The 23,037-nt window shown below is 44.8% G+C and overlaps 1 protein-coding gene and 1 non-coding gene across 3 annotated transcripts in view; both read right to left on the bottom strand.

Moving 5' to 3' along the window:
* Positions 1-23,037, bottom strand: part of LOC134338024 (chromodomain-helicase-DNA-binding protein 5-like) — a 104,119-nt gene that overhangs the window by 40,432 nt on the left and 40,650 nt on the right. For both annotated transcript variants that reach the window (XM_063033531.1, XM_063033533.1), the window contains 11 exons: positions 21,527-21,635; positions 19,214-19,405; positions 16,951-17,151; positions 15,065-15,202; positions 10,138-10,259; positions 8,500-8,673; positions 8,257-8,398; positions 6,371-6,502; positions 4,980-5,097; positions 2,603-2,727; positions 1,201-1,429 (listed from right to left, as the gene is read on the bottom strand). In XM_063033531.1, coding sequence (XP_062889601.1) covers positions 1,201-1,429; positions 2,603-2,727; positions 4,980-5,097; positions 6,371-6,502; positions 8,257-8,398; positions 8,500-8,673; positions 10,138-10,259; positions 15,065-15,202; positions 16,951-17,151; positions 19,214-19,405; positions 21,527-21,635 — 1,682 coding nt within the window. The remainder of the gene's footprint in view (positions 1-1,200; positions 1,430-2,602; positions 2,728-4,979; positions 5,098-6,370; positions 6,503-8,256; positions 8,399-8,499; positions 8,674-10,137; positions 10,260-15,064; positions 15,203-16,950; positions 17,152-19,213; positions 19,406-21,526; positions 21,636-23,037) is intronic.
* trnaa-ugc (transfer RNA alanine (anticodon UGC)) lies at positions 5,328-5,399 on the bottom strand. The gene has a single exon. It is a non-coding gene; the product is annotated as a tRNA-Ala (tRNA).

The following is a 23,037-nucleotide window of genomic DNA, read 5'->3' as shown; positions in this document are numbered from 1 at the left end:
GCCTTAACCACTTGGCCAAGGATATGAACTGTACAAAACATAAAACGCGGGATACTGGTGGTCCATTCAGCCCATCGTGTGTATGCCAGCTGAAAACCAGCTACCCAACATAATCCTGTATTCAGTTCTTTATCCAAATCCCTGCAGGTTACGGTTCATTATGCCTCACATCCAAGATAGAAAAACTGAGCTGAGACAGATGGCTGGGGCTGAACTACAATACAGCGTTTCAGCACTGAGCACACCGAAGGAGGTTTTATGCTATGTTTAAATGCATCCAGGAAAGCCTAAGCTTTTAAATCAATCCCGTACAAGTTAATGCTCTATTGTACTCTGAAGGAGTTGGATGGCCTCACATTCCTTCTCTGCAAGATTTTAGAACATAGAGCATAGAAATCTACAGCACATTACAGGCCCTTCGGCCCACAATGCTGTGCCGACCATGTAACCTACTCTAGAAACTGCCTAGAATTTCCCTACCGCATAGCCCTCTATTTTCCTAAGCTCCATGTACCTATCTAAGAGGCTCTTAAAAGACCCTATTGTGTCCACTTCTACCACCATCACTGGCAATGCATTCCACACACCCACCACTCTCTGTGTGAAAAACTTACCCCGGCATCCCGCTTTGTATCTACTTCCAAGCACTTTAAAACTATGCCCCCTCGTGTTAGCCATTTCAGCCCTGGGAAAAACCCTCTGGCTAGCCACACGATCAATGCCTCTCATCATCTTAAACACCTCTATCAGGTCACCTCTTATCTTCCATTGCTCCAAGGAGAAAAGGCCGAGTTCACTCAACCTATTCTCATAAAGGCATGCTCTCCAATCCAGGCAACATCCTTGTAAATCTCCACTGCGCTCTCTCTATGGTATCCACATCCTTCCTGTGGTGAAGTGACCAGAACTGAACACAGTACTCCAAGTGGGATCTAACTAAGGTCTTATATAACTCACTATATAACATTACCTCACAGCTCTTGAAGTCAATCCCACGGTTGATGAAGGCCAATGCACCATATGCCTTCTTAAGACTGTCAGCAATTGTAAAAATTACTTTTAAAAATCATTTTCACAAAAAGGCTTAATTAGACCTCTGAACATTGGTTGAGCAAAAGGGAAAAAAAAACAGCAATGTCATCTTTTCGCTCCACATATCTGTCCTTCTTCATGGCTACTCCCCACCCCTCAACTCCTCACCTTCATCATCCTTGAAGAGTTCCTCCGTGCCGAACTTGAGGATGTCATCCAACTCCTGCTTGGACATGGAGCCAGACTTGGACCCCAATCCGGGCCGCACCACCAAGTGAGTTAGCATCATCTTCTTCTTGGCCACCTGCGTGATGCGTTCTTCTACCGAGGCCCGGGTCACGAAACGGTAGATCATCACCTTCTTGTTCTGGCCAATGCGATGAGCCCTGCTGAACGCCTACGGTACAGAGGCTGAGTGAGATTCGACGTTTGCAATCCGTCGCTGAGCATTTCACCCACAGACAGAACGTCTGTTACAACTGGCTGGCTTTATGGTCAAGGGAGGAAGGCTGGAGAGGTCTCACCTGCCCGAGAGAAGGCTCCAAACTTCTCACCAAAGGCAGGGTGAGCTAATCGGCTGACCAAACAGTCCCTCATGGCAGCCAGGTGAGCAGCAAGAAAGCAAACTCACTCGGGTAAAGATAGTGATTCATACAACATGGGCTGAAAGTGGCAAGGCACCCACACTCATTCTGAGCTGGCAGATATTTCCCGAACTGCTAGTTGCAGTTTGACATAATTGGATAGTTGGTTAGGGAGCTGGCAACTATGAATCAACTGGAGATGGATTGGCACCGATGTTAAAACTCCTGAACAGCAGGTGAATTAGCTTGATGGGGATTTTTACTGATGAGTTCCTTTAATGGTAAAATTATTAACCATTTCCACACACAGACCCTTTCCCACACTACTCAAAAACACCATGAAACAAGAATAACCAATTAAAACTACCTTTTATAAACAATTTGTCCTCAGGGATGTTGAGAAATGGGTCAAAACACCACCAGACACGAGGAAATCTGCAGATGCTGGAAATTCAAGCAACACACACAAAAAATGCTGGTGAGCGCAGCAGGCCAGGCAGCATCTATGGGAAGAGGTACAGTCGACGTTTCAGGCCACGACCCTTCAGGACTGACGAAGGGTCTCGGCCCGAAACGTCGACTGTACCTCTTCCCATAGATGCTGCCTGGCCTGCTGCGTTCGCCACCATTTTTTGTGTGTTGCTCAAAACACCACCAACCGTTTTGTGTTCTGGGAGTATAAAGGTCGACCAAGTACTGCAGAACCCAAGTCAGGTGTTGGACAGCAGGGCAAGCAAGTTCTTATTTACAAATGATATTAGCAAAGCAACTGAGCTTTTGAAACCAAACCAGGCATTTTTCATTGGCCACTTTCTCTGGTTTGAACTTGTTGAGATTACCCAACCCTATTCCTGAGTTACCTGCCAGTAACCCCTGTTGTCACAGCATCACGTTTTACAGAACTATTTCAACAATGATTTTTTTTTTAATTCATAAATAATCCCCAAAAGTTCTGTCTATAAGTCTTCAACAAACTGTGTTCTGACCTGAATGTCATTGTGGGGGTTCCAGTCTGAATCGTAAATTACAACAGTGTCTGCTGTGGCCAAGTTAATTCCCAGACCTCCGGCTCGAGTGGACAGGAGGAAACAGAACTGCTGGGCTCCAGGGGCTACGAGGAAGGAGACAGACGTGGGTGAGATTCTGATTTGCTACGGTTGATGCAAATTGTACTTATTTTTCATCTCCACACAGCAAAGTGCATTCTCAGAAATACTTTTTCAATATTGGACATTAAGTCAGTTAAGGTGGTTCTCAGAGAGTTGGCAAAAATTTTTTAATCAAAGAAGTAAATTATTAAAGTTCAAAGTACATTTATTATCAAAGTATGTATACTATATACAACCTTGAGATTTATCTCCTTACAGGCAGCTACAAAAACCCCAATAGAACCCATTAAGAAAGAAGACTGTCGGATACCCAATGTGTAAAGAAAAATAAATCATGCAAATAAAATTCAGAACTAAAGTTCACAAAAATGAGCCCACAGCCACGAAGCTGGTCATCACTGCAGCCGGTTCAGGAACCTGTCAGTTGCAGACCACAGCCTCACTTCAGTACAGAGATGAGTAAACCTCACCAAGCAATCAGATGACGCCGACCTGTGCCTCACTTCTGGCCCTGACACCCTGACCTTTTCAATCAGGCCCGGTGCTTAAATCGGCCCAAACATTGGCTCGTTCCTCGCACTTGGACCTGGGCTCTGCTGCTTCCAAATGCTCTCGGGCCAGGCCCTGCTGCTCGACTTGGCTCATACCCAACCTTTCCAATCTGGCCCAGCACTTAAATTGGCCAAACATCCACTCATTGCTCTCTCTCGGGCCCAGGCTCTGTCACCTCAACTCTGCCCATGTTTTGTCTGTATATTTCCTTGCCTTACCCTGTTTAAGTATTCTTCTAAAGATCTCTCAGATATAGTGAGTATAACTGATTCCATCACCTTGGCAGCATATTCCAGATAGCAACCACTCTTTGTGCTTGAAAAGAAACTTACCCAGCGAATCCCATTTAAAACTTCTTCCTCTCACCTTAAAACGACAGTACTGTGCAAAAGTCTTAGGCACACATGTATAGCTAGGGGATCTAAGACTTTTGCACAGTACTGTATTGGTCAACGTGAGCAGAGAGCGAGTTTGTAGATCTGGCAAGAGCAAAGGATGTCGGGAATAGCAAGGGTGGGGCGCTGCAGGAAAAGTGCGGGACAGGTGGCAGAGAAGGAGTGTTGGGGCAGGGGTTAATGTGGGTGCAGACACAGCCAGCCCTGATACACCAGGCAAGGTCACATAATTCCAAACAGTTGGTTTTGTTGTTCATTACAGAATGTCTCTCTGGTGCTTCCCACTCCCTCCCCTCTCCCTTCCCCTTTTCCCAACCATGATTCCCCTCTCCCTGCCCCCTTCTCACTCTCAGTCTCCAATAGAGAGCCAAATCAGAATCAGGTTTATCATCACTCACATGTCATGAAATTAGTTTTTTGCAGCAACAGTACAATGCAATACATAAAGCTACTGCAGTACTGTGCAAACGTGTGATATGTATGTGCCTATTAAGACATTTGCACAGTACTGCATGGCCTTTGTTTTTACATGTGAAAGCACACTGTAAAAAAAATTCTCATCTCAACCTGCACTTTGCATAATTAATTTCCTCTTGGCATACAAAATAAAAACCGCTGCATTTACAGGAAATCTGAAATACAAACAGAAAATGCTGGAAATACGCTGGCAAATTCTATGGGGAGAAAAAGAGTCAATATTTTAGGTTTTCAGAACTGGGAGTGCGATAAAACAAATTCCTATTAAATTGCAGAGAAGGTTGGGGAGGCATGAATAGGACAAAAGGAACATCGTTGAAGGACGAGGCCGTTTGCTCTGTGAATAAATTGTAACCCTGGTTTGGCCAATCTCAGATGTTTCCATTATATCCTTCACCCATCTCACACAGCTTCAAACAAATACATCTTACCCTTTCTAGTTCTGACAATGAGTCTTCAACCCAAATCATTAACTTTTTTTCTCTTTTGATGAATGCAGCTTGACCTGGTGAGTTTTTTCTCAGTGATGGAGACTATTTTAATGATGTTTCTCAGTAATCTTCCTTGTTTTTAGATTTAGATCTTTTCCTCTCATCTCTCTCACGGCATTATCACACTCACAAGAGATTCTGCAGATACTGGATATCTCTGAACATCTTTCTCAAACTAAACGAGCCCGCGATCAGAAGCAGTATTCCAGCTGTGACCCAGGAACAGAGCCCAGCTGTGCTGTTTTGTCGCTGGAATCAGGTGGGGGAGGGAGATTTCAATCTCACCAGGGCTGCCTTCACTGTAAAATCGGTCCCCACTGGCCACCCATTCCTGCTCACCATTAAACCGGTCGATAGCCTCCTGCCGTTGATTGCCAGTGATGCTCCCATCTATCCGCTCGTATTTATATCCATCGTACTCCAGGAAATCCTCCAACAGATCCAGCATTTTAGTCATCTGTCAGTCAGAAAGCAAACATTTATTCATAGCAGGAATCCACGGCCCTGATACAAACTCTCACCCATGTGCTGATCTACCCTAAGATTCTCCAATAAGAACATAAGACACGGTCCATAATTTGATCATGGCTGATTTATTATCCCTCTCAACCCCATTCTGCTGCCTTCTCCCTGCGTAACCTTGGACTCCCTCACTAACCAAGAACATATCAACTTCTGATAAAAGAGTGGAGATGCCGGGGATCGAACCCGGGACCTCATACATGCAAAGCATGCGCTCTACCACTGAGCTACATCCCCTACACATAACCAAATTCTCACAGAACACTGTACACCACAGAACAAGCCCATCACTCCACACTGTTATATTGAGCTTCTAATTCTTCCCTCCCACATAGCCCTCCAGTTTTTTTTCAGCCATGTGCCTAGCTGAGTCACTTAAATGTCCCTAATATATTTGTTCTGTGATATATCTGCAAGATCTCACCATTACCTTAGCATTGTAGTTTCAGTTGTAATGTGGATAACGCTGCACACCTACACACCTACACACAGCAGAATCCGCAAAAGACAGTTAAATAACTTATTGACCTACACTGAATCTTGAGACAGATTAAAAATTGAGTAGAACACTAGGGGGCACTGCTCTGCTTTTCCTCCTGCGATGCCTCAGTCCTGAAGGCAAATGAAAATTCAATTTAAAGCCTAATGCAGCACTGCTGGAAATTAAATGTTCAGGGTGGGCTTAATCATGATGTTCCCAGGACTTGAGGACCTCAAGGATCGAATAGGTTAGTACTTTTTTCCCCTGGAGTATAGGAGAATGAGAGGAGACTTGACAGAGTTATACAAAATTTTGAGGGGTGCAGCTAGGGTAAGCATGAGCAGGCTTTTTCCCTCTGAGGTTGGGTGAGACTAGAACTAGAGTTCATAGGTTAAGCGTTAAAGGTGAAGTATTCAAGCAGAACACGAGGGGAAACTTCTTCATTCGGAGGACGGTATGAGTGTGGAATGAGCTACCAGTGGAAGTGGTGGATGTGGGGTTGACTGCAATGTTCAAGAGGAGCTTGGGTTAAGTACACGGGTAGAAGGGGTACGGAGGGCTGCTGTCTTGGTGCAGGTCGATGGAACAATGGAACACTTTGGCATGGACTAAGTGGGCCTGTTTCTGAGCTCTATGACTCTATGAGTGCTGCCATTTAACCTGGCACCCCAGTGAGAGATTTATCATTTTAGCTGCTGGGAACCTGTTCCATCTCACGCCTGCCTACCTGGGAGAAGATCAACACTCGGTGGCCCTGGCTGTGCAGCTTCCTCAACATCTTTTGCAGGAGTATCAGCTTTCCAGAGGACTTCACCAGTGAATTCCCGTCATACGATCCATTCGGCAACACTGGGGCTTCCTATAAAAACCAACACCGCCATTACGCGGGTTTCAGTCAGCAGAATACCAACTGATGAGCCAGATCATACAGTCAGACCCCAGGCAAGGCTGCCCCCTACAGGCTGAATCCTTCACACCTTTGCTCAAAGTTACAGCTCCTTGTCTGCTAGCAAATTGATGTGTTCTTAAAATAATTCCCAGGATATTAGCTGGAAGGTTCCAGAATGGTGGCAGGCTTCCTGAACCAACCAAGCAACATACTAGTAATTGTCAACCAAATAGTTGTGCGATTTGAGTCATATATGGATCTTCAATGGGCAAGGATTTCTTTCCCAGCAATGAACCAATTGTCTTTCTTTACGACAATTAAATACATATTTATTGATACCAAACTCTTGCAAGCCAAGTCCTAGACAGTCAGTACCTTGATGAGTTTTGAACTCATGCTTTCTGGATTATCTAAACCTAACCCATCCCACCATTCTCTCTATATTACATACACAGCAAGTACCTCAATGCAAACTGTGGGAGACAGTCAGCCAGGCAGCCTTACAAAGAGTTTTCAAATGCTGAAATCTACAGCAAAAATGGGGAAAAATTGCAGTGTCCAGATGTGCAAAGAGACCTATCCACACAGACTCAAGGCTGCAATTGCCACCAAAGGAGCATCTACTAAACACTGACTTAAAGGGGGGTGAGTAATTATGCAATCATTTTGTGTTTAATAATTGTATTAAATTTCAACTAATTTGTAGAAATTTGTTTTCACTTTGACACGAAACAGTCTCTTCTGTTGATCAGCCAAAATTAAATCCACTGTGATTCAATGCTGTAAAACAATAAAACATGAAAACTTCCGGGGCGGGGGGGGGGGGTTGGGAGGTGAATACTTTTTATAGAAACTGTATCTTATTGTGGTCACTGAAAAGTCAAGAGATTTACTCCCTCACTCAGTAACCATTGGCAAACCCAAGCCACAGGGACGGAAATTCTCAGCTTTCTCAGTGACACCATTCTACAGCTCAATTGATTCTAAATGCACAAACTGGATTCTTCTGAGTTGCACAATGTAGGTAAGTCAGAGTGCTGACTTACATCACTGTAAACCAGGCAAACTGTGGGATAAAGGCAGTGAGTAAAGACCACTAGGCTTCTGACGGGCTTCATAGTCAGGTAGAGCGATACAGATTGGTTTGCAGAGGCTGTGCGGTTGGATGTGTTGCTGCATCTCCAGCTGTGCAGCATTCCCTCACCACTGCAGTACCAACGTCAACCTGGATTACACGCCCGACTGATGAGAACCCGCAACCCAAACTGGAGTAGTCGTCAAAGGAGCAAATTAAAGCTTAGCTTTATTTGTCCCATGTACAAACGTACATTGAAACGTACCATGAAACATGTCACTTGCGTCACTCGGTACACTCTGGATGACACCGGTACACTCTGGATACCTGCCAGTGTCACCATGTTTCCAGCATCAACAGAGGATGCCCACAACTCACTAACCCTAACCCATAGGGTAAACCTGGTTCTGATTCTTAGGGAAACCATAGTGTCCAGAGGAAACCCACACAGTCAATTAAAGGAAGGAGAGGTCCTCACTTGGTATGAAGTAAACACACAAGAAACAAACACTTCAGCAATATATTTACGCAATTCTGTGAAGCTGATTTGAACACAAGATCTGTTGCTTCAGTAACCTGGTATTAGAGATTGTAACACCGTACCCACTAGAAGGGTCCCTTTGCAAGGTTCTCAGCATTCAATACATACCACCGCAGCCACCGGAAACAAGTAGGGATGGTTGCAGCACTTCTTCAGATCCATCATGATGTTCAGTAGTGATACCTGGTTCCCACCGCCTTTCGAATTCAGAGCCTCAAAGTTTTTGGTCAAAATGAACTTGTAATACTTCCTGTGGGCGGACACACACACATACACACAGAATTAAATGTAATTAACAGAAACTGTTTACACCCAGATTGCAGGCACCCCATTCCGTTCTTCCCAACTTACTTCTGCATGGAACTGAGCTCCACGCGGACAATCAGCTCGGTCTTTGACGGCATGTTCTTAAAGACGTCGGTCTTAAGACGCCGCAGCATATGTGGACCCAGGAGGTCGTGAAGCTTCTTGATCTGATCTTCTTTCGAGATGTCTGCAAACTCTTCCAGGAATCCTTCCAGATTACTGCAACAATATAGAAATAGTCACGGTTGCCCCATATCTGTCCACTTTAAGACCCAAAAAGTATTACTCATCTCTCAAACCAGTACTACCATATCCTGATATCCCTCCTTACGCCTCCCTTCAAAGGTAGGGTCACTAGCAGGGCCAAATACAAACTCGTTCTGCTACTGCCCACACACACACTTCGTCCCGACAACATCTAAGCACACAAGACCCTCATCAGAGCAGAAGCTGAGTCCCAGCAAGAAGAAATGAATTTGCTCCTCAAATCAGCAGATAAAAGGTAACAGGTGCACTTGCAAACCAAGCTGAAAGAAATCCATTTAGTGAACTCAATGAACTCCATCCTCAACACCAGCACAACCCTTCTTCTCTACGACCAACGTCTTCTCCTCGCTAGTTACCAGGAAGGTCCCTGATCTCATACCATTAGTGGGTCTGGGGTCACCCGCTATTTCCACCATTTGTTTCTACCGTCTCCTTGAGACAAGGATCCCAGTTAAATTTGGATCCCTCTTCTCAACCTGCACCTCCCTGACTGAACAGACAACGGCAAGAAAAGGAGGCCCCTTGGGTCAGAGTCAATGTCCTCAGGAAAGGAGAGAAGTGGCAAGGCCATAATTTTAGTTAAGATGTTGGAATGGGCTGAAGATGTGTCATTTTTCTTGTAGTTTAACTTTGCTGTGCTTGCTTGTACTTTTACATAATCACCTCCGCACATGTGATTGCTTGGTGAGTTTTCCAGTGGTTACAGTTGCCTCTGTATCTCTCTGGAAACTTTTTGCTTTCAGAGGTGGGTGTCACGTTACTTGAATCAGGCTATTTGATTGGTTTACTGTTATATATTGAAATTTCAATTCAGTAGTCTGGTACAAGACCACACCACCTTTGTCTTTTTCTCTTCCCCTACTCCCCCCCACCTTCTTTGTTCTCTCTCGCCATGTGTCCTCCTTTCTCTTCTCTGCCCTTCTCACACTTAATAAACAATCATAAGTAGCAAGTTTCATGCCTCGTTCTTAAACTTCCAAGAACATCCAGATAGCAAAAGCATCAGGATCCAGCAATGGCAGCCCTGATTTCATTGGGAGTCACGCCAGAGACTCAAAACACAAAACCCATCTTAAGCCATGGTTGGAACTGATTAAACGTGGCACTGTCACAGATGTTCTTTCAGGTGCGATGTTAAAAAAAAGTTCCTTCAACCATTTGGCCTTCAAGCCGATTCAAAGAGCAACAATTTTTCCCTGATGTGCCACACCAACATTCAGTGGTCATTAAAGCAGGTTACAAAGTCACCATCACACCACTATGGGTGGAAGCTTGCTGTGCACAATCTGACTCTTGGATTGTAACACAAGTGACTACATTTTGGGACATCCTATGGTGAAAGGCACATTGGGGCCACCTGGATATTTTCCTTTCAGAGAAAATAAAAGATGTAAACTTCGAAGTGGCGAAACTTACTTGAAACGCAGAGGAGTGAGAAAGTTCAGCAGGTGGAAAAGCTCCTCCAGGTTATTCTGCAGTGGTGTCCCCGTCAACAGCAGCTTGTAATCGATTTTATATGAATTTAGCACCCTGAAATACTGAGGGGGGGAAAAAAAAAACAACTTCTCACACACAGACTCATTGAAACACAGAGAGGCATCATAGAACCAAGCGAATCGTGACACAAATCTACGCCAGCTCTTTGGTAAAATTTCCCAATTCCATTATGCTTCTGTCATGTGACTCCAAATGGTTTCCTTTTACACACTTAACCAATTCCACTTTGAAAGTAATCACTGAATCTGCTTTCACTGCAGATCACGGGCTCTCAGAATAAAAACACATTTAACCTCTGGCTATTTACCATTTATCTTAAATCTGTGCTCTGGTTATAGACTCGCCTACAGTATCAACAGTTTCACTTTATACACAGTACTTGCAGTGATTTTATATATTCCAATGTAGTGCTGCCGCACACAAAAACGAATTCACAGCATATGTGAGTGATGATAAATCTGATTCTGATATGGATCTCTACTGTGGACTAAGAATGGGAAGGGGGCAGGGAGAGGGAAATTGTGGTTGGGTAAACAGGGAAGGAGGACAGGAGAGCGCAGGAAGCACCAGCAGACATCCCACCCTGCAAAAATTCATTTCAGGGAGGTAGCAACACCACCACCCCCCACAACCCCATATTCTCCCCCGCCCCGGTTGACCTCCAAGGGTGTATGTATACAGAACATTTGATTATAAAAGAACATAATTCATTTCATCACATATTGAAACTATTTATACACACACACACATTTTATATATATATATTTTTTCCTTGTTGAGTATTTTGTTGGCAGCCTCAATGCTAATAGCTAAATGCTAATGCAAATAGCTTTTCTATTTCTTTTCCAAACTTTCCTTGTACTGTGATGTGGCTTGCTTGGCAGATTTGAGCATTTTGCCAGAAGTCTCAAACCTCATAGCAGTCTGTGTCAATGAATTTGTTAATTTTGCAGGACATCAGATTCACAAGATTCACTATTATATTATAATGGAGTCATTTTTTTTATTCTACTACAACTTTAAGCAAGTCTACAGGGAGTTTGGCCTCATCACGTAGGACATCAATAGAGTAGCTCCTTAGCAGCTAGCCAGCTAGTTTAAATAACGTTAGCTATGCTAATGACCGGATGACACCTGTTAATCTCACCTCAACATGTCTTTTACAGTCATTTAACCCACCATGGGTAATAGAAAAGTCACTGTTGCAAACAGTGCAGCGAGCAACACTGTCATTATTTTGACCCCTATTAGGCAGGGGTACACTTTAGTGTAGTCTGGGGTGAAGTACGTTTTATATTTTCTTTTTTTGGAACACTCTGCCATGGCGCTGCAGGACACTAGGAGCCACTATCAATATGCGGGAGACTCCCGGAACTTCCAGGAGAGGTGGGATGTCTGCGCCAGAGAAAGGTTCTGTAGTCATCAATAAACCAATCGTGTGGAATTAAACGACCTTGCCTGGTGTCTCAGGGCTGGGTGTGTCTGCACCCGCGACATCCTCCCACCCTGGCACTCCTTCTCTGCCACCTGTCCCTCATCCCTCCCGTGGCATTCCACCCTCGCCATTCCCAAAATCCAGTGCACCCACCAGATTTACAAGCTCGCTCTCTGCTCCACGTTGACAAAGTCAGTACTGCGCAAATACCTCAGGAACCCTAGTTATATATTTGTGCCTAAGACTCTTGTGCAGTACTTCATTTCATAAAGCCCCTTCATTGTACTGTACATCTGTGTTAGCTCTTCTGCCCTGAGATGAAAACAACTCTGCTTCTCTAGATTGTTTCGTGATGTAGCTCCAGCTCCAGAGATCAATTGCCACCCTCTGAACGGTTATTATTTCAGGCTGGTGTTTGGAGGTGCCATAGTTATACACACCAACACAGCACCTTCAGTCCAGCTCATCCACGATGGCCAAGATATCTACTTGAGTGAGTCTAAACCTTTCTTATCCATGAAATTATCCAAAGACCTTTTAAACATTGTAACTGTAGCAGCCTCTACCACCTCCTCTGCAAGCTCACAGTATGGAAAAATGTGTCTCTGAAATCTTTCCCCTCTCACCTTAAACCTCTAGTTTTATACTCCCTACCCTAGGAAAAATTCATCTATGCTCTTCATGATTTTAGAAACCTTGATATGGTCACTGTTCAACCTCCTTTGCTCCAGGAAAAGCACTCCCAGCCTATCCAGTCCCTCCTCATAACTAAAACCATCCAGTCCCAGTAACACCCTGCACCCTCTCCAGCTTAATTGCATCCATTCTAAGGGATGATGGGGGCAGAGGAAGACAGGAGAGGAAAAGGGGTTGCTATTGCTATTTACCTAAAGCAGATGCTTATAGGAAACTAGTGAAAGGATCTTCGTTCCTGAGAGTGAGAGGGAACCAAGCAGGGTTAATATTGATACCATCAGCATTTGTCACAAATGTTTACAGTTCAACGGCTCCGGTGACGTGTATGAAGAGAGACAGGCAGGATCCTCTGTGTGCCTCTGTGAAGCATCAGAGACACGGCAACTAAGGATCTTCAAGTCTGAGGAGCAATCTCAGCTTCAGTCAGGTTGAAGGGTGTCGGGAGCAAGATATTCATAACATGATTGCCCAGGAGGCAGTCAACCAGTTAACGACACAATGGAGAACGACAGAAATGGGTGACAAAAGCAAAAATAAGATAGAAGCAGGGGTTGTTCATTCAGTTCTTTATGCCTCTCAATAAGATCATGGCTGATCTTTTGTCTCACTGACTTTTCCCAGCACTACTGTTCAATCCCTCTATTGGAAAAATATGCCATATATAATCTCTGCCTTAAATATACCCAGAGGGTGGGTTTCCACATCCTTGGGTAGAGAAGACGCACAACCGTCCGGGTGAAGAAATTTCTTCTCATCTTCATCCTGAATACTGGACACCTCATTTTAAGTTAGGGACAACTCAATCTGTACAGCCCAGCAAAGGAAAACACAATCTGACTTTTTACCTGATGAAGTACAGTTACACATATGATCTTTCTTCTGTATTTTACGTCAATATGGTTTAGCCTTAAAATTCAGAACTGCAGCGTAAAACATAATGAATAGGGGATTTAAAGGTCTACAGACAGAACACCAATGCTTTAGTTTGAGCAGTTCTTGCCCAACCAGACCCCCCATTCCCCATGGATGCCGGAAGGCTGACACTATACTATACAAGGGAGGACATGCACCAGTCTTCAATGACACACTGGCAGTTGGACTTAATTAGGATTTTGAGATTTGGTGTGTCACCAAAGCCACTTACAAATGTCTACAGAGGTACTGTGGAGGGCATTCTGACTGGTTGCATCATCACCGAGGATGGACACTTCAATGTTCAGGATTGAAAGAGGGATGAGGATTCAGCCATCTCCATCATGGGCACAACCCTCCCCACCATCGAGGACATCTCCAAGTGGCAGAGCTTCAACCAGGGAGCATCCATCATTAAGGACCCTGACCATCCGAGACATGCCCTCTTCTCATTACTACCTTCAGGAAGGAGGTACAGGAGCCTGAAGACCCACACTCAACATTTTAGAAACAGTTTCTTCCCCTCCGTCATCAGATATCTGCACAGTCCATGAACAAACTTCATCATTCCTTTTTTAAACACCATTTATCTTTGTAACACAGTATTTTTTTTAGGCCTTGCATTGGCCTGCTGCTATAATCCATCAAATTTCACGACAGGTGTCAGTGATAACAAACCTGACTGAATCTAAAGGAACCCTTCACAAACACTGGAACAGAGTGATACAGTATGGCAGGGAGAGCAGGATAAGTTCTAGATTTTTCCAGCAAAATACCGGCATTGAAATGATGAACTGAATGACCAGGAACTGAAACCTTTTCATTTCAAAACTGCTCTATCAATAAGAATCTACTTAATTATCATGAAAGTGAATCATTATTTCTACCTTCTTCTCAATTTTCAAACTTCTGTGGAAATATATCTGTAGCCTTGAAATCTATGAACTTGTAACTTTTGTAAAATGTAATGTGACAAAATGGAACCTATGAAATCCCAGTGTGCTTTGCTGGTTTGGTTGCGATGTTTCTCTGCCACAGGAAACAGTTGAGGCCAGTTCATTGGCTATATGTAAGAGGGAGTTAGATATGGCCCTTGTGGCTACGGGGATCGGGGGTATGGAGGGAAGGGTGGTGCAGGGTTCTGAGTTGGATGATCAGCCATGATCATAATAAATGGCGGTGCAGGCTCGAAGGGCCGAATGGCCTACTCCTGCACCTATTTTCTATGTTTCTATGTTTACAAATTGGTGTGTGTGTGTGTATGTTTATTTGTTTTATCAGGATGTGTGTTTTATGACAGGAAAATGTACTTCTTAGGGCGGGGGGATGTTTCAACAACAGAGGTAAACAGAACACCACTTCTAAAGAACCAGATAAAGATGCAGGTAACAGAGGAATGTTATGGAATGGAGCAAACTAATTACTGTTCTCTGTAAAAAGTATAAAAGTGGCTTGTTTTGAGATATATGATTGAAACTATTTCGAGACGATAACTTGTGTAGAGATAGACCTTCCCTTGCAAGTAAATAATAAATGTACCTATAATCTGATCCACTCTGAATTTGTTGTAGTTTGTTTCTGTATATTAGAAGCTCTAGCTGCATGGTACATGTCACTATATTGTACGCAGGTTTCAAGGATATCAGTCACCATTCGTCACCTGTAAGAATCAACACGAAATACTGAAACCCCACACTGAGGGCTACACAAATTTCTCCCAAGGGAGCTCACCAGATCAGAGACGATGAACCCAGCAGTCCAATAGACTGCCCTCCCAGGGCAATAGAACCACCTCATACTTACTTTGGACTGGTTATTTTTCAGCCTGTGAGCTTCATCAACCACAAGGCAAGCCCAGTCAATGGATCCGAGAATTGTCTGGTCAATGGTGATCATCTCGTACGATGTGAGCAGGACATGAAACTTTATTTGTGCTTCACTCTGAAAACAGAAAATGGTTTCTCACAGTGCTGTAAATCCCAAACACAGTCATCACTCAAGCAACAAACAGGCCCACGGAATGCAAATCAAACCAAGCCAGCAAGAGCAGCAGGTGAACAGTATATTACAGTGTGGATTATGGGCTTCTTCCATTAGTATCAACAACCAAGCTTCGAAGGGGGAAAAAAATGGGTGTGGCAGAATAGCAGAGCCATTAGAGCAATTGCTTTTGAGTGCAGCAATCACTGATTGGGTTCAAATCCTGCCATCGTCTGTAAGGAGTCTGCATATTCTTCCCTCGAACACGAGTATTCCCCGGCTGCTCTGGGTTCCTCCCACCTTCTGAAGTCGTACAAGTTAGGGTTAATAAGTAATGGAAATGCCACATTAGCACCGGAAGCTCAGCAAAACTCTCAGGCTTCCCCCAGCACCATCCTCGGACTGTGTTGGTTGTTGACAAGAAATGAAGCATTGCACTGTATGTTTTAATGTACGTGTGACAAATAAAGCTAATCTTTCTCTTCACCAGCCCCCTGTGCTCAATTAGACCCTGTAAGAGTGGAAGATCTCTCTCCACCTTCCCCACTAATACACACACACACACACACACACACACACACACACACACACACGGAATGTGTGTCACACAAGTATGCTGTCCAAGTTGCATGCCATCTTAGTCAATGTCTCCCATCCACTACATAATGTACCGGTTGGGCACAGGAGTACATTCAACCAGAGACTCATTCCACCGAGATGCAGCACTGAGCGTCATAGGAAGTCATTCCTGCCTGTGGCCATCAAACTTTACAATTCCTCCCTTGGAGGGTCAGACATCCTGAGCCAATAGGCTGGTCCTGAATTTATTTCCTGGCATAATTTACATATTACTATTTAATTATTTATGGTGCAACTGTAACGAAAATCAATTTCCCCCGGGATCAATAAAGTATGACTATGACTATGACTATGACACACATTTCTCCTATTCCGTTCAATGGTTCCCCTTAAATTCTTCACCCAGATGGGCAACTTTCACAAGCTGTGGTGTCCAGCTTCAGTCACAGAGTGCATCACCGTTCTATCTTTCCCAGTGTAGGTCACTCCACTACAACTCCCACAATATTGTCCCTGTGCTTTCCCATGGGCAGCGAGCTGCAGAGTCTCCTTTCCCAGCAAACTCAGCATTAACCAGAGATTAACTATGTACTACCAGTGATTTACTAAGTCCGTAAGAAGAATGCTCATTCAAATAAATCACCTTTGCTGGCCAGGATAAGGAAGTTCACTGGATTCTACCCACCATCTTAAAACTTCCTCCACTTTATCACCTGGACACCGTGGCTGCAGTCAGTGCCAACATCCAAGTACATCATAGCAATTTGCTACACATTCTCCCAACCACTTACAGCATCTCCCAACCCCACCAACTTCACTATGCAGAAACACGCAAGGTAGCTTTCCGTTGGGAACATCGCAACAACAGAGAGATATAAAAGGTTGCAGGTGCTGGAACCTGGAGCCACCCAAACTATTTTCTGGAGGGTCTCAGAGTCTGTGGGAGGAAAGGAAGGGTCTTTTCCTTTTCGATTCCTTCCCACTCCACACACAGACACACCAAGTTCCTTCAGCAGATGGGAATCCAAGATGGGAATTCCCAGAGATGGGAATTAAATGTTGGACATCGATAACTCCCACACCCTGTGAATTAAAAGAAAAAAGAAACCAGAAAAAGGGAAGGCACTCACCTTCATCCTGAAGGTCTTTTTCCCGTTCTTGAAAACATTCTCATCAAAGCAGAACTCATTCTCACGGATTACAGCTCGGCAATCTTTGTCTCCAGTGTACGTTACCACGTAGAAGGATGGCGCCCACATCATGAACTCCCGCTCCCAATTAATAATCGTTGACAGTGGGGCACTCACTAGGAAAGGTCCCTTGGAGTGTCCCTAGTCAGAAAAAGGCAGAAGTAGGTATATAATTCAAAAGCAACACGGTGAGCTCAGGTCCTCCATTTTCCTCCCTGACATCCACACTATTCCAGTATTCGGTAGATTTCAACAAGATCCCCCCACCACCCCACCTCATCCTTCCAAACTCCATCAACAACAAACCCAGAGTGATCAGACACTCCTCATACATTAAGACTACCATTCCCAGGGTTATTCTGCAGTGAACTGATTCACCAAGTGTCTTGTCCATGTTAAAAAGGTGCCAGATAAACATCAGGCAACATTTGCTGTTCCTTTGATCTCTACACAGTATCCTGATGACTCAGCTCGAATTATATTTTTGAATAATACTTAAGACAACTTTTAATGTAAACTTTTGTACCAAACTACGTGACTCAAGGAAATGTAGACCAATATACCGCATAAACACTTCTTGGGATTCCAGTATTGATTTTAACCGATATTTCCATGGCAAACTCCACCATCTTCATCAGCCTGTCTAGTTCCATTGCTATTTATACTCTACTCCCATCGTCCTTCTCAACCCGATTGGTTGAGGACTAGCCAATCAGGAGGGTTGGACAACAGGAGTTGAGTATATATACCATAGGATTAGACATGCCTAGGCATCATCCTTGATAAAGACGACAGAGTTTTGTCATCGAATCCTCGGTTAAAATCGACACCTGGAAGCACGAGAAGAGTTTATGTGTCATATGCACTGGGAAAGCACTAGATCCTTTTTGTAGACCAATATATACTCAAGTCATACAAATCCCAAATTACTACATAATAGCACGGGAGGAGTAAATATGAAGTGATACATACAGAGTTGAGAGCAGAACATACAGGTGGAAAAAAAATTCTCAACTACCCTTAAAACAACTGGAATAATCTGAAGACCAAATCATTAGAGCTATTCTAGGGATCTGGGGGCAGCACAAGGAAGCATGGTGGTTAGTGTAACACTGTACAGTGCCAGTGATCGGGATTCCTCTCCCTCCACAGGCTGTGAGGAGTTTCGTTTGGGTGCTCTGGTTTTCTCCCACATTCTACAGATCAAGGTTAGCAAACTGTGCACATGCTACATTGGCAGCGAAAGTTGAAATGAATTAAATTGACTTTATTTCTGACATCCTTCATGTACATGAGGAGTAAAAATCTTTACGTTACGTCTCCGTCTAAATGTGAATTTATAGTCATTTGTAATAAATAGTATGCACAACAGGACAGTCAATATAACATAGAAGCACAATTCTATCAGTGTGAATTCATCAATCTGATGGCCTGGTGGAAGAAGCTGTCCTGGAGCCCGTTGGTCCTGGCTTTTATGCTGAAGTACCATTTCCGGGATGGTAGCAGCTGGAACAGTTTGTGGTTGGGGTGACTCAGGTCTCCAGTGACCCTTCGGGCCCTTTTTACACACCTGTCTCTGTAAATGTCCTGAATCATGGGAAGTTCACACCTATAGATGCGCTGGGCTGTCCACACCACTCTCTGCAGAGTCCTGCGATTGAGGGAAATACAGTTCCCATACCAGGCAGTGATGCAGCCAGTCAGGATGCTCTCAATCATACCCCTGCAGAAAGTCCTTAGGATTTGGGGACCCATACCAAACTTCTTCGACCGTCTGAGGTGAAACAGGCGCTGTTTCATCACACAGCTGGTGTGTACAGCTCCTCGGTGATGTGTATGCTGAGGAATTTAAAGGCTGTTCCTAGCACACGTTGATCATTGGGGCAAGTGACGCACATGACAAAGCTAATCTCTTCATTCAAAGCATAAATTTAAACTATGATTGTTTGTAACCAAGAGATGGGTATTTTTATATTGAATCACAGGCGCTGAGAAAGAGTCATCATTCTGGGGCAATGAGGTAAAATATCTCTCCAACTCACAGACAGGGAAGGATGCTCACACAGGCCTCCCCGAACCAGACTATCTAAACCCAGATTTTCTATCTTCACCTAAGGACCGGACCCCTAACTGCCCTAGCCTCTGCATTCACCTTTCCACTCACCACCCACCCAACATTCCCCACATCCCACACACCCCTCACCTCTCTGAAGAGCGAGTACAGAAACACAATGGTCTGAACTGTTTTCCCCAGTCCCATCTCATCAGCCAGGATGGTGTCTGTGCCCTGTGCCCAGGAGAAACGCAGCCAGTTCAGCCCCTCCAGCTGGTACGGGTGCAAGTTGCCTCCGGTAGCGTCAATGTAATCGGGCTGCTTGTCAAACTTCACGGTCGGCTGTGGCCAGGAAGAACGGTGTTTAAGTATTCAGATGGAAGACAGAATGAGCAAAGAACATCACCTGCATAACCAGTTAGATTTCAAACTCCCAACAGTCAGGTGTTTCCCCCCTAGCTGCCAATTATGGAAGTCAAACTGGTTTACAAGTAAACTAAAAGAATACAGAAATTTTTCTTGCACCTAAACCAAGAAATTTTGTTACAATGTCGTAGAGGAAGCCTCAAAATAGAGTGGATTTTGGTTAAGTGGGCCATCGGTTTAATCGGGGCAGCTGTTTATTTGGGACATTTCTTAAAGAACAAAAACTAAATCAAGAAAATGGCCGGGATTCCCTTCGTTTATTTTAATTGGGGCAGGAGACTGTTGCCAAACGGTTTCTACCATCAGTCGTCTGCACTTGCATGGCTGTTAGACGTGACACTGTGCTTAGAGCGATCAATTTTAAACACAGAGTCATTACGTGTGTTTGTGTTCAAAAAGCAGTGGTTTTTGTCACTGAGGTTGGTGAAAAATAAGAAGATAACTGTTTTCCCTACTGCAGTTTTAAGCTTGGAAATGCCACAAATGGCCAGAGGTGAAAATTTAAGTGATCTCACCACTTCAACAAGTTAAATGAAGATACAGAGGATGCAATTGTCTAAAGCATTGAATGAAGGCAGTCCACTATCTGCACTAGGGTGTCTGCACTGTTCTTTTACAGTCAATCAAATGAACATGGCAGATGAATTCCTCTGTCCATAACTATTGGGATCTAATAGTTTTACATGACTCTGCTGTATAGTAGAGGTATTGGTAGTGCTCGAATTTGTTCTGTATTTCATTTAAGTACATAAATTATTATTCAATTACATGGTAGTTTGTCTTTTTTTTTAAAAACCTTTTAACTATTTCCATGAAACTTTAGCTAATTGGGGCAACCGATTAATTAGGCCAAAATGTACTAGCCCCATTGTGTCCCAATTAGCTGGAATCCACTGTATATCAAACAATGCCACTGAAATAGAATCACTTTTGAAGTTTGGATGATACCACCCAGGACCTCAGAATGGAGCAATCCCATCCGAGGCTTAGCCTCAACCTCCTGTTCCATTACCTGCTCAACAGGCCCAGTGTTGACTCTGCCCCAACCTCACTTTTACACACACAAACCCACAGGCCCAATGTTGACCCTTCCCCGACCTCAAGTTCACTTCTACACCCACACACCCAACAGGCCCAGTGTTGACTCTGCCCCGACCTCACGTTCACTTTCACACACACAAACCCAACAGGCCCAATGTTGACTCTGCCCCGACCTCAAGTTCACTTCTACACCCACACACCCAACAGGCCCAGTGTTAAGGCTCTGTCCTACATACACACACCCCCAATAGGCCCAGTGTTAAGGCTCTGACTTAACCACCCACCCACACACACAACAGGCCCAATGTTAAGGCTCTGTCCTACACACACCCACACACACACCAATAGGCCCAGTGTTAAGGCTCTGTCCCCCCCCCGACACACAAACACACACACACACACACACACACACACACACACCCAATAGGCCCAGTGTTAAGGCTCTGTCTTAACCACCCACCCACACAACAGGCCCAATGTTAAGGCTCTGTCCTACACACACCAATAGGCCCAGTGTTAAGGCTCTGTCCCCCCCGACACACACACACACACACACACACCCAATAGGCCCAGTGTTAAGGCTCTGTCCCCCCCGACACACACACACACACCCAATAGGCCCAGTGTTAAGGCTCTGTCTTAACCACCCACCCACACACACAACAGGCCCAATGTTAAGGCTCTGTCCTACACACACCCACACCAATAGGCCCAGTGTTAAGGCTCTGTCCACCCCCCCCCCCGACACACACACACACACACACACCCCCAATAGGCCCAGTGTTAAGGCTCTGTCCCCCCTCACACACACACACACACACACACACCCCCAATAGGCCCACTGTTAAGGCTCTGTCCACCCCCCCCGACACACACACACACACACACACACACACACACACACAAAATAGGCCCAGTGTTAAGGCTCTGTCTTAACCACCCACCCACACAACAGGCCCAATGTTAAGGCTCTGTCCCAACCTCGTGTTCACTTACGTCCACAACAGGCTGGCATGGCGGTGGGTCAAAGACCAACTCCCGAGCTTTCTGTCCTTTCTTGTTCAGCTTCCTCACTGGTCGTATGTCTTCACCCATAATCAACTGCCTGCGGGGAGAGGGGAAGATCGGAGGTGGTGACGTCCACTGTACTGTTACCAAAGGGATGAAACAGCAGCAGTAATTAAACTCCCCTCCCACGTCCATGCCAAACAGCTCCGAGCCCGCCCCTCTCATGGGCTGCCTTAATTCTGATACATCATGGAAATCATTAAACAACCAGAAGGACCCAGGCCTCTGCTGCAGGGTTTCCACCCGAAATGTCAACAGTTCTTTCCCTGGACAAGTTCCCAAACCCCACAGGTGCTGCTTGACCTACTGATCTCCTCCAGATTCTAGCATATGTACTCATTGTGTCACAAGTGATCAAAGTCTCTCTGGTGCTTTTGTTTTGTGTGTGTGGCAATGCTTGCAAGTTCACATTTACACACATGACAGGTGCTGGTCAATGGGACTCAGCAGAGTAACAGTCTGGCATGGATTAGATGGGCTGAAGGGCCTGCTTCTGGGCTGTACAGCTCTACGGCTGGTCGGCCAGTGTTAGACATCAAGAATCAGCTACTTCTCTTACACCACCTCCCTCTGCCATTTAGAATAACAAATACAGCCTTGATGAAGAGTCTCGGCCCAAAACATCGACTGTTTACTCTTTTCCATAGGTGCTGCCTGGCCTGCTGAGTTCCTCCGGCATTTTGTGTGTGTTGCCCTAGATTTCCAGCATCTGCAGATTTGCTCATGTTGGTAACAAATACAAGAACCTTGATGACCCCTACACCACCCAGCAGCATACGTCACTTCTACAGGGTTAGTTAGTTAGTTACAGCGCAGGGGAGGCCTTTCATCCCTTCGAGCCGTGCTGCCCAGCAATTATGATTTAACCCTAGTCTAATCGCAGGACAATTTACCATGACCAATTCATCTACCAACTGGAGCATCTTTGAAAAGGAAATCAATGGGTCAAAATCCTAGAATTCCTGACCTAAAAGGGCTTTGGAAGCACTTTCACTACACTAACCAGAAGCATCTTCTCAACCAGAAACAGTCAATCCACACTGGCTTATCCCACCAGCAGATTTAAGAAAGCATACTCAGGGACTGGAATTATGCAAGTATCTGACCAGGAATGTGACGGTTCCTGTGTCTGAACGGGTGGTGTAGCGGTTATGCGTAACGCTTTACGTGGTTCAACTCCCACCGCTGTCTATAAGGAGTTTATACGTTCTCTCAGTAACCACCCGGGTTTTCTCTGGGTACTGCAGTTTCCTCCCATGTTCCAAAGGCATACAGTTAGCGTTAGGGTTAATGAGTTACGGGCGTGCTATGTTGGCGGCGGAAACACGCCAACACTTGCGGACTGCCCCCAGCACAACCCGTGGATTGTGTTGGTCATTGCGCAAATGATGCATTTCACTTTAAGTTTCGATATACGTGTGACAAACTATCATGTAATC

This window comes from Mobula hypostoma, chromosome 25 (assembly GCF_963921235.1).
Source record: "Mobula hypostoma chromosome 25, sMobHyp1.1, whole genome shotgun sequence".
Classification (NCBI taxonomy): domain Eukaryota; kingdom Metazoa; phylum Chordata; class Chondrichthyes; order Myliobatiformes; family Myliobatidae; genus Mobula; species Mobula hypostoma.
The sequence above is the reverse complement of the archived record's forward strand: the minus strand, read 5'-3'. Positions and strand labels throughout refer to the sequence as shown.